The sequence below is a fragment of the Laccaria bicolor genome, genomic scaffold, assembly GCF_000143565.1.
Source record: "Laccaria bicolor S238N-H82 LACBIscaffold_37 genomic scaffold, whole genome shotgun sequence".
NCBI classification, from domain to species: Eukaryota; Fungi; Basidiomycota; class Agaricomycetes; order Agaricales; family Hydnangiaceae; genus Laccaria; species Laccaria bicolor.
The window spans coordinates 91,246-102,603 of NW_001889908.1; the positions used below are offsets into that span (position 1 = coordinate 91,246).

Sequence of the window (11,358 nt, forward strand, 5' to 3'; positions counted from 1 at the left end):
GGCCACATGAAGCCACTTCTCAAGAATTTCTTCAGACCTCCTGAATCATAAGATTGGCCTGTATAGAAGTGAAACAATTAACTTTTGACATGGCATTAGAAGGAACAGCTCACCAATGGCGTGTCTTTGATCTAGAAGGCTCTCCCTTAAAACTTGAGGTATAGTTCTTTAGGAACCTCCACACTGGAACACATGAAGATGTCAACAAAAGATTGCATGTACTTTTGATTGGAGTTCTCATTGAACTCAAATGGGTTTTCCTGGTCCAGGCCACAGCTTGCTGCCATTGGCTTTTAGTATTCACATTGGACAAACCAGTCAAGGTACCCTGGAATACCTGTCAAAAGATCAGAAAACTTTGTCTTGTCTTCACAAATATGAAAGGATGTATAGTGAGGTAATAGCAGACATCATTTGCGAGATGGCACCCCAGTCTGGTGAAGGCTGCACCTGAGTTGACATAGATCTCCCTGATCATGGGACACAGACCTCGCAGAGTGTAGTGTTGAGATCTGAGTCCACTTCTGCCAAATTCTGGATCTGGTGAGCTTCAGGGGTGTGTTGGTGCTGGGATCACCTCCATCTTGAAATATATTAAGTGTTCAATTCACATGAGAAGATTTTTTATACTGGTCTATGTCCTCCAGCTCATCCAGTACTGATCATGTTCTTTTATCACACTGTTTCTCCACCACTTGAACAGGAAATTTCAATGATTGTATGTTTAGTGACAAGATTGAAACTATTCATACCTCAGTTCCAACTTTGAAGTCCTCCTGGGTCCAGAGCCTGTTCCTGCTCTCGACATGCATGTGAGCAAAGCCACAAAAGTCACAGAGGACAAAAACAGACTTCTGGGACACAAATGCTGCCAAAATGCAGATTGTCCCAGGGCTGGGTTTCCGATGAGTTTTTGACAATTAATCTGTTGGGAATGAGAAAAGTTCTCATTTTTAGGCCTTTTCCTTGTCCTTGTTTGGACCTGAAAATCATGTCGAAAGAGCGCACTCCTGTTTTATCAGGCGCAATTCCTGCGTTCGAAATGTTCATGACGGCATGGGAGCAACTTGGGACAGCACACCCCCACTTGGCCCAATGGACAGATATCGGTATCGACTGGGCAACAACTTACTACAAGAAAATGGATGATTCGCCTGCCTACGTTATTGCGATGTGTGAGTTAAGGTTCAAATTCATAGATCATTCAATAACTTGACATCATCAGTTCTCAATCCCTCAATATGATTGTCATGGATTCGACAACACTGGGAGCCTAATTACGTTGCCAGGGCCACCGTAATTATAAAAAATACCGTAAGTGTCTCAGTTTGTTACGGTGACAGTAACCTAATATACTTGTTCCAGATGCGAAAATACCATGACCGTCTTCATGGACAAGTTCAACAACCTACACCTGGTACAGCAGCCTCGCAGCAAGAGAGGCGAAGCTGGCATGATTTAGCTGGACAATACGGGCTCGAAGATATGATGGACGTTACAGGTGCTTCTTCGCAGCAGGTCCAAGGGGTTGAAGAACAATTTGAGTTGTACGAAAATGGGCTGCTCTCACCGCGTGGCACAGATATTGTAGGGTTTTGGGCGGTAAGTATAGTCTCTCACTATTTTCTAATTTGCCCCACTGATTTTTTTGTAGATAAGTGATAAAACTCATCCAACATTGTACACGATGGCATTAGATTATTTGCCCATTCAAGCATCCTCGGTTCCTTCCGAGCGCGTTTTTTCATCCAGTGCCGAAACTGATACAAAGCGGCGAAATCGAATCCACCCTGTTCTAATGGAGGCGCTTCAAATGTTAAAGTTTTCGCTCAAGCAGCAACGGCTAAACTTTACGGAGGGATGGGCTGTCACAGAAGACGAACTCGAGTACTACGCAGATGACAACAAAGATTCAGTGGATTTGTTAGGGAAGCTAACTTCAGAAATTACGGAGGATGGTATAGATATTGATGAGGTAATTCACGTTATTGGACAGGATGACGAGGATTGATAGCTTGTTCAATATATTTTACTTATCACAAAATGCATTTGTCTCAAATTCTATTACAAATTTAACCTCATTCTACTTAACGCACGAGTCATCAATTGCGGCAATCATTTACCGGCTATAACCGGTTCAAAGCCACCGACTAAGCTGAGCCGAACTGGACTTGATCAGCTTTCGAGTGATCCACAAACCGGAACCGGCAAAAGCCGCCGGTTCAGCGAGCCGGCTTGCGGCTAGCCGAGCCGCGGCAACACTAGATGTAGTTCTAGCCCTACAAGGTGTGCAATTGCCTTGTATACCATTTGCCAACTGATGTGCAATGTCCTTTGCCTATTTTTGCTTGCATTCCACTCACTTTAAAAAAAACACCGCAGGGGGTGAAATTTTGGTTTTTTTGGGTGAAATATCAGTATCTGCCATCAGATAAGATAGAAAAATCAAAAATAGCTTCTATTTTTGGATCCAGCATGTTTGTGATATATACCAAATCTAAATATAGCTCAGATATGTTTTATGATATAAATTCTTAGAAATGGTACATCCTGGATCAGTATTGATGACTGGTATGTTTTCATGTATCCTGTGTATGTTTCTCTTGCCAAAAGAGCTTCCTCATATATTTTTTCCATGTCAAAATCCCTCTGAAAAACTGCATTTCACCAGAATATTTCAGTTGTGATAATTCTCATTTTTCTGCTTCAAATTTAGTGTTACAGCTACTCAGAGCTACCAAGTGATGTAGAAATGTGGAGATGATGGATGCACAAGTCATATTCTGGATGTAGTGTTTAAAGGTTCAGTCCATAGGACCGCAAAAAACCGGTGGACCGAACTGAACCGGACCATGGTCCGGTCACTTTTTCAGTTGCAGTTGCCCCAATTTGGGGTTGGTCCGGTTGCTGGTTGCCTCATTTCGAAAATATATTAAAACCGTTCAAAGACCGGTTTTGATCGGTTGCAACCGGTTAAACGGTCACGTGCGTTACATACCCTTGTAACCACGTTTATTACCTTTTATTGGGTTTTTGTTTCATCAAAAACGGTTAAGAATTGAGAAAGATATAACCAAATCCATATTTTACCCGAGTCTCTACGAGATGTAATTCGGTTTCAGTCATAGCTATGTCAAATCTTCATTAAATCTCTTCAAAATTGGTAGAATGACGGGTATTTACATGCTTTACTATTTCATATAACATGTTTATTTTTCAGAGTAATAATAGTCAAGATACAAATGGTTTATATTGGTATAATAAATTATATGCAAAAAAACCGGTCTGGATCGGTCTGAACCGGCTCCATAGACCGAAATAGACCGGTCCAAGGTGGTTCGGTTCGGTTCCCTCAATAGCTGGGTCGGTCGTAGACCGGTTGCGGTCCACAGTTGCGCGTTTTGGGGGCAAAAAACCGGCCTGAACTGAACTTGCGAACACTATCTGGATGACCTTTTCCAGGTAACAAACAATTGTCAACAAAGCAAGCTTTTGAGCGGAAAATCATGGAAATGCATTTTGGAGGGTGTCATTCATATTATTGATTGTATCAAGTTCATATTTCCTCAGTTGCAACTTGTTTTTGACATATAAAATGACTTTTGGTATTTTAATTGAGCAGCATTTGGATGGATGGCTCAGGTTCCAGCTGGATGATGTTGCCAAAGGCATTGCCAAATGGTCGCAAATAGTTGCCTCTCTGTGGCCAGATCCTCAAAAGTCATGCTATTCATTCTTTACACCTAAATTTAATGAAACATAGACATTCTGGTACTCTACAAGTAGACTACAGCCCGATTTTTCATGTTTCACATTCATGGCACCCTCGCAAGTAGATGGATGCAACATTGTGAACTTGAATGACATGTTTGAAGCTTTAGACAAATAGATGCAAACATCCCAAACACATTGAAAACACTGGAAATACAACTGACATTGAGCAAGGAGAAGAAGGCAACATTACTCTGACAATGGTAATACATCTTAACATGATTAATTTACAACTTTTACCTTAAACTTTCATCAGAAGAAGGTTGCAGAGAAAGGAGTATCTCTGTTTTTTAAGATAAAAAATATATCAGTCCAGGAATTTGTAATTTAAAACCTGCCAGCTATACCCTACTAACAACTATATCCTAAGTGAAACAATATTAGGACAGGCATTGTTAAGTTTTGAGTGAAATGGCACACCTGAAAGTCTTGTTCCCATTTTACAATTTTCAGGAGGGTTTTAAAACATACAATTGTGTTGGCAAACCTTTCTCTGCTTGCCTAATACTCAGGCAATCAAATTCACATAGTCTCAGCTAAAGGTGGATACCAGTGTGGAAGTGCAGAGTGTACCAAAACCGAGCTTTAGGACTGGACGGTAGGGTCGAAGTGTCGACAGTTGTGAAGCCCGCACTGAGCGGGGCAGTCGCGTTAGCAAATAGGCCTCTCACACTGTCGATTAGCTCCCCGAGAAATCCCCAGTATGACGGTTCGGCGGAGGAACTTGATAGGATGCGTCAAAAGCTATTTTTACTTTTGTTTGTTTGTCTTCTTATTTTCTTTAGAACTTTTCTGGACAGGCAGCACGCGAGAACGTGTAGATGCCTTGTGATTATGATTTTTGTACTTAAGGTGCCCTCCCACCTTGCGAATGGAGATTGATTCTTTCCCCTCCAAGTTTTTCCTCACTCATAAGAATTGAAGATTATTAAGTATTTTCAAGAACGACGACTTAGACGACTCTCAGTTACTTTCCTCGACGTACGCTCTCATGCCACTCGACGCCACCATCAGTTTGGTCGACGCAAGCGCTTAACACACTCTCACACGATCTTTCACCACTACGTGTTCTGCTCCGTCTTGCCTTAGCTTACTCTCTCTCTCTCTTGGCCCTTCGCCTTTTTATCTGAGGTAGTACTCAAGAACGACAACCTCAAAAGACTTCAAGATTCTCTTTTACTTGCCATACGCTCTCACGCCACCGCTTACAGGAAGACTAAACGACGCGCGCGTTTAAACGTACTCACACGGTTCCTTGCTGCTGAGTGTCTTCCCTTCCGTTGTTTCGTTGATCCCCTCTTCCCACAATCCTTCACCCTATCTTCTGAGGTAGACGACCAATCACCGTTTCCTGAGTTGAACATCCGTTCTTCCACACCAGTATGAAATTATTGAGGGCTGTATTCACTTTGATAATGAAGGATTTGTTGTGAGAGTCCTTAAATAGAGTGTATTTCGTCTGATATAAACTATACTGTGTTCACAAAAATCATCCAATGGCTAAGAAATTTATATGGATATCTTCAGAATGAAAATTTCATAGAAATCAAAGGATTGTGTGGATACAGGTAATGGGAATAGGTGCAGAGGGTCACATTAAAGCAACTGAAAGTGCTGGAAACTCAGCTGTAGATCGAAATTCTTCTGACTTTTACTCCCAGCCTGGTAAATACATGGTGCTACCTACACTAACTGGGCAAAAAGATTGTCTGATCATTTTTGGACAAAGTTGGTGCTATAACACAAGAATCAAACATTTTGAGAACTAAGCTCTAGTGTATCAAATATAGCTAAGGAGGTGTAGATTCCATATACCAAGTCTGGGGATGAACAATTGAAAACTCAGGATAAGGCAGTGAATTCACTGTGACAAGTGCCAAAAATGGGATGTAACAAAGTGGGAAATTCTGAATGACTGCAACCTACTGAAAACAATTCACAACTTGAGGAAGAGATATTTTGAACACTGGATCTCCGTGCTATTGTTATGAGTTTCATAAAGTCTCTGGGCTAGAAAATTTTATATCCTCCTTTTAAAGGTAAATTTGAACTTATTCTCCATTTTATGTATTTTTCACTTAATATATTTGTTGGAATGAGGTAAAATGACTCCCTATTGTTGTTTGTAGTGTGTATAATACAAAAGGTAGGTAGAAATGTTAAAATGAACATTGCATGATGTCTGTAGAAGCTAATTCCCAGAGTTTTTCTGGAAGTAAACAAGTATCTACAACATTGGTCCTTCTTTTCTGCAAGAAGAAAAAATGCTACCATCCTTTTGAATTGATATATGGAGACTCAGGATGTCTTTTAAACAATGCCTGAAGTATAGCATGATAGCAAATAAATTTACATTGGGTATAACTTGAAAAGTTCTCAATAAAAGTACATTTTGCATAGAGCAAGAAAGGTGTGGGGTATCAGATCCTTGTATAAATAGGACCTCTGTTTATTTTTTTGGGATAGTGTTACTAGGCATGAGAAGTGCCTTGTGAAATATTTTCAGCCCCAATTCAGCAAGAAAAATGTCAAGGATTGGTCCAGGATGATTGCTCTATGCAAAATGGACTTTTATTGGGGACTTTTCAAGTTATACCCAATGTCAATTTATTTGCTATCATGCTATACTTCAGGCATTGTTTAAAAGACATCCTGAGTCTCCATATATTAATTCAAAAGGATGGTAGCATTTTTTCTTCTTGCAGAAAAGAAGGACCAATGTTGTAGATACTTGTTTACTTCCAGAAAAACTCTGGGAATTAGCTTCTACAGACCTACGTAGGTCAGCACTAGATCATCCAACAAAAGTGCAAGTTGTACCTGGATGATGTGAAGTGGCAGGTAATGGTGCCACTGAAGGCAACAGATACGACACTCGAGTACCCCCTAAGCAATCCTCACAACGATAAAGCCCATCAGCAGAGGTGCAGGACATGAACCCCTGCAGCTGACCAGCCCAATCAAGGAGTGGTGCATCCTGTAAGTCTAGTGTAAGTTGTTGTAACTCATGAGAAAAAAGACGTACCGAGGTTGGATAGCATTTTGCAGCAACCTTTCCAGCAACATCTGAAACCGGCGTGACTTCATAGAAGGAACGGGCATGTGGAATGAGCATCTCATCATCAGAGTCATCGCGTAGTACAACAAACGTCTGTGTCTTGTGTTTGCCTCTCATGAGAAAATGAAGGGTTGGGAGGGATGCTTTGTCATCTGGCTAATATGGAAGCATTTACAAAGCAAATGGACTAAGATGTCAGTAAACTAACAAAACAACGACAAAAGTTTGGTGGAGCTAAGAATGTAACTACAAGGCCTTCAGTGGTGCACAAAATATTTCAACTTCCGGGTTACCAGCTGCACGTGTGCACACAAGTGAGTCCTGGACCATCTTTTCAATCTCCTTGAGCGCCTCTTCACAGTCCGAGCGATCCTGAGGTACCTCCAAGGTACGCATGATCTCCTGAATAGCAACGTTCATCAGAACCACCCAAGTTGGGTTTGCTGGTACAGGACCATCAACCATCGCTGGGAAACGGAAGGCCAGCCAGCAGACCAGACTCCTTAGCCACTAAGTAAATAGTATGTGAGCAGCACATCTAGACCAGAACAATGAATGCGTGTACCTTTTCACGTTGCTTGCAAATGAAGTCTGTGTACTCAGGGTCTTCGCTGTAGTCTGCCTTCACAACAATCTGATGCTCGGGGTCTGGAAAACGCAGGAACCAGACCTGGTATGCACACTTGAAAACTGCCTGGGTTTGTCCCTGAGTGTATGCTTCAAAGAAGCTCGGAAAAAGTAACTTCAAGAGCTTCACTTGAATGGCACGCTTGTTCCGGCGAGAGAGGTATATGCCAAGGTCATGGAAAATCGAGATCTGAAGTGATCGATCATTATATCAAGGGTTTAAAAGTCTATTTTAAACATACCTCAGGCTCAGGGTCCTTTAGCTTCTGGCTTGGTACCTTGAAAGTGATGTCTCGAGCAACAATAACAGTGACCTTGGGTTTGAGTGAACGCTTAACCCTGGTAGCCATGCTAGAAGGTTGGAGAAATTGGAAGGATGAGGCGATGTTGTGTGGTATTACATACAACTAAACCTTGTTTGGCATCAACTATACAGTTGATACAATACCAAATTTCTGGATGGTTGCACAAACATGTCTGATACTAAATGAGAATACTACATGGGCAAACTAGATAACTAAGATAAAATTGTAACTACGAATCCTTGACTTCCCAGCAGATCTGGTACCCATGATGCCGCTTTCACGCCAATCGGCCATCTCATCCAGGGAGGTGAGTGGCCTAAAATCTTTCACTATCAATTCAGCCCCTTTCCACTCTTTGCCGCACCCGAATTCTTGAAGAACACTGTCGAGCGCCTCGTGAAGGCCTAGGATGAACTCCATCCAAACCTTCTCTTGCTCCTCTAGAATCTCTAGGGCGATACAAGCCTTGACGACAAGGTCGATGTAGTCATATAAATTGCCATTGGTCATGTAGTCGAAGTGAATTTCACTTCAGTCACCCACTGACAACTGACTATTAGTCTTGCAAACTCCATGAATACTACGGGACTAAATGTCAGGGTGTATATCTATATTGTATATATTCTGGGGCTTATATATCTCCCTAGGCCTCCAGTGATGCTTGTGCGAGGAGGAGAATTTTCTGGTTGGCGTCTCGATTTCAATCTCCTTCATTTAGGTAGATTTCATTTCGACCATGCCAGCCGGTAGCTTTTTCCCACTGGGTTTTGACGCACCCGGCGCTCGGATTCTACCCATACATTTATTCTATCCATCATCCTATCCTATCCTCCATTCATCTCTCGTTTTATTTTCTTTGCTTTCTTTTTTCCTTCTTTTCTTTGTCCTCCTGATCTACGCTTAGAGGAGGAGTGTTGAACCGTTGAGCGCTGCAGCGTGATTGTGATCGAACCTTACATAAGCCACTACTATAAGTACTGTACAGGGGCATACTACTTTCCTCTGTATCTCATTCTCCCTCTCATTCTTCTTCTTCTCCTTCTATTTCTGTTTCTTCTTCGCCCAAGCACACCATTATTTCGGAACTTCCCAGCAAGTGACAAGTCACTGTCGTGGCAGGTTCTTGTCATTCTTGCATCAACATCTGGTGCTGCTCAGTGCCAATGTTGCCAAAGATCTGGAGCCTCAGGTCAAAGATCAGTGCTCAAGGCTGCTGACTGGCATCAAATTGTAAAAATAGAATCTTGCAGTATCACCCATCTTCAGCATCTGATAGTACTTTACAGTCCCCCACCCATTCCTGCGGGAATCCACTGGAATCCACAGGAATGGGATCAGAATAGAACTGCAATCAAAGATCCAACATACATTTACACCAATACACACCTCTGCATACTTCTTTTGCACTGATATACTGAATATACACTTCTACACTTCTGCATGCTTATCAAAAGAACACAAAACAAATTATCCTACCCTTTGGTCACCTTCTTGTGACTCTTCTTCCACTGAATATACACTTCTACACTTCTGCACACTTATCAAAAGAACACAAAACAAATTATCCTACCCTTTGGTCACCTTCTTGTGACTCTTCTTCCCTCCAACTGATTCTTTAGCCTTCTCCTTCTCCTTGCCCTTTCCTGATCTGGATCCTGAAGCCACCTGTGATTCCTTGGCATTCCCCTTCTGCACTGCCTCCCTAGTTGCCTTTCCCTTTTTGGCTGCTAGTTTCTTCGTCGACTTCTTCTTGTCTTCTGAGTCAAGCCAATCTTTCAAGTTGGCTGCTGTGTATGACCTGAGAAGGATGTGAATGAATAGATGAGAATTGGTGGTTTTGGCGGGTCTGGCGGTTTTGGCACATCTCAATTATGTAGTCATATTTAGCTGTAGGAAATGAACTATACTACTACTGTGTGCAAGTACAGCTCTCATCTGCATCTACACTAGATACCCCATATGTGCCTATCCATGCCCATATGTGCCCATCCAGACCCATCTGCGTGCCATGCCCATCCACCCTCAACCACACCCATCCACGTCCGACCACTTACACCCATCACACCCATCTGTGTTTAACCAACAATGCCCATCCACAGTTGTCAACCACACCCATTCTGTTTTGACCAACACCGTACGTGTTCAACCACACACGCCCATCCATGTTCAATGAACATCACCCATCCATGCACACGCACCACGCACCACCCATCCATGCCATGACACTATCACCATAACTGTGCTATTCATGGGCAAGCTGGTGATTGATATTGATGTTGATGGCTGGGGCGGTGTGAAGGCAAGTGTAGGGCCAGAGGTGGGGGTGCTGGAGCCAGGAGCACTTGTTAGAGGGGAGGTACCTGTGGATGAGGCTGTGGTGGTTGATGTTGAGCCTGGAGGTTATGTATCACGTGGGGTAGTTTATGGGTGAGGGGGATGGAACATACCTGCCATGCACAGACTGAGACAGCTCACCCAATCCACCTACTTGTACTCAAGTCCTCCCATGGACATGTATCTGCGCACAAGTTACATGGGAGGAGACAAAATGCCATGTTGTTACTAGGTAGAATTCAAATGAGTTAGGAAAAGCATGAAAGGAACATACATGGCACATTCTAAGCTAGTACCAGTTGCATTCACACACATCACCCCACATTGTGGAAGCAACGATATTCCCTTCCCATGGGCCAGTGGGTCCTATGTCATCATTCCGTCAGTGTTCTGTGTCTCAGTGAGGTTGGTTGAATGAACATGGGATGGGTTACTCACCATAGTCTGCTCACCTCAGCTTGTCATCATCTATTTCCATTTGTGGCCATTGTTCGTGAGCTGTGGTGGATAGTGGTGGTCAGTTTTGCCTGGTAGTGTTTGTCTTCATTTGTGGGGGTGTGATGTGGTATTGCTATGTTATTGTTGTTGTTGGGGGCGGTGGAGCGATAGCTGCAGGAGGTGGTGGTTGTTGGTGGCAGTGGTCACACAGGTGAGGTGAGTGGTCACAGTGGATGGCAGTCGTTGAGAAGGAAAAGATTTGTTTGATGATGATGGTGCTGGCAAACACTGCTCAGGCAGCTCTGGAAAAAGGCAGGTTAATTACTATCTAATAATGTGGCAGGTAACCCGCCAAACTGTGCTGTATTGGTACGGCAAGGGTCAGATATGTCCAACCCATACCCCTACCCACACAGGTTGGGAAACCCATGACAATCACTACTTGTTACCTAACCATGACTCTGCTCTTGCTTTTTGTAATGAAATTGTAGCAGAGTAATACATTTTTCATGCTCTACTGAAACTGGGGACAGGATATCAGAGCCCTACAAGCCCAGGTAGATAAAAAGTGGTTGTCAAATGTTTGTCTAAGTAGTGTCCAAATATGATGATATTGTGACAAGTCTAAAGTCACACTCTTCACAGTTGACCACCACTGCCTCAAACACAAAGCTGATACTATAGTAAGACCCACTGCTGATTGCCACTTGATCTGAGGTCTTATCAGTGCCCCCCTAATTCCTGCAGATTCCAGTGGATTCCAGAGGGATGAAATTTAGCAGGGAGGCCTGCTATTTTCTTCATTCCGGCACTTTACCATTCCGG

At 42.8% G+C, this 11,358-nt stretch overlaps 3 protein-coding genes across 3 annotated transcripts; 1 reads left to right on the forward strand and 2 right to left on the reverse strand.

Annotated features, from left to right (window-relative positions):
• Nucleotides 1–991: 991 nt before the first annotated feature.
• Nucleotides 992–2,011, forward strand: LACBIDRAFT_331909 (uncharacterized protein; the record flags this gene model as incomplete). The annotated part of the gene is made up of 3 exons (XM_001886304.1): nucleotides 992–1,175; nucleotides 1,427–1,602; nucleotides 1,655–2,011. The coding sequence occupies 3 exons, from the start codon at nucleotides 992–994 to the stop codon at nucleotides 2,009–2,011; spliced, it is 717 nt and encodes a 238-aa protein (XP_001886339.1).
• A 4,554-nt stretch (nucleotides 2,012–6,565) lies between these two features.
• On the reverse strand, nucleotides 6,566–7,806 carry LACBIDRAFT_307781 (uncharacterized protein; the record flags this gene model as incomplete). The annotated part of the gene is made up of 5 exons (XM_001886368.1): nucleotides 6,566–6,748; nucleotides 6,797–6,985; nucleotides 7,085–7,339; nucleotides 7,395–7,646; nucleotides 7,699–7,806. 5 exons carry the CDS (start codon nucleotides 7,804–7,806, stop codon nucleotides 6,566–6,568), a joined length of 987 nt encoding a protein of 328 aa, XP_001886403.1.
• A 1,207-nt stretch (nucleotides 7,807–9,013) lies between these two features.
• On the reverse strand, nucleotides 9,014–10,420 carry LACBIDRAFT_331911 (uncharacterized protein; the record flags this gene model as incomplete). Its single annotated transcript, XM_001886369.1, has 8 exons — nucleotides 9,014–9,106; nucleotides 9,148–9,175; nucleotides 9,238–9,291; nucleotides 9,332–9,548; nucleotides 9,816–9,830; nucleotides 9,960–10,154; nucleotides 10,370–10,379; nucleotides 10,409–10,420. 8 exons carry the CDS (start codon nucleotides 10,418–10,420, stop codon nucleotides 9,014–9,016), a joined length of 624 nt encoding a protein of 207 aa, XP_001886404.1.
• Between the last annotated feature and the right edge of the window lie 938 nt (nucleotides 10,421–11,358).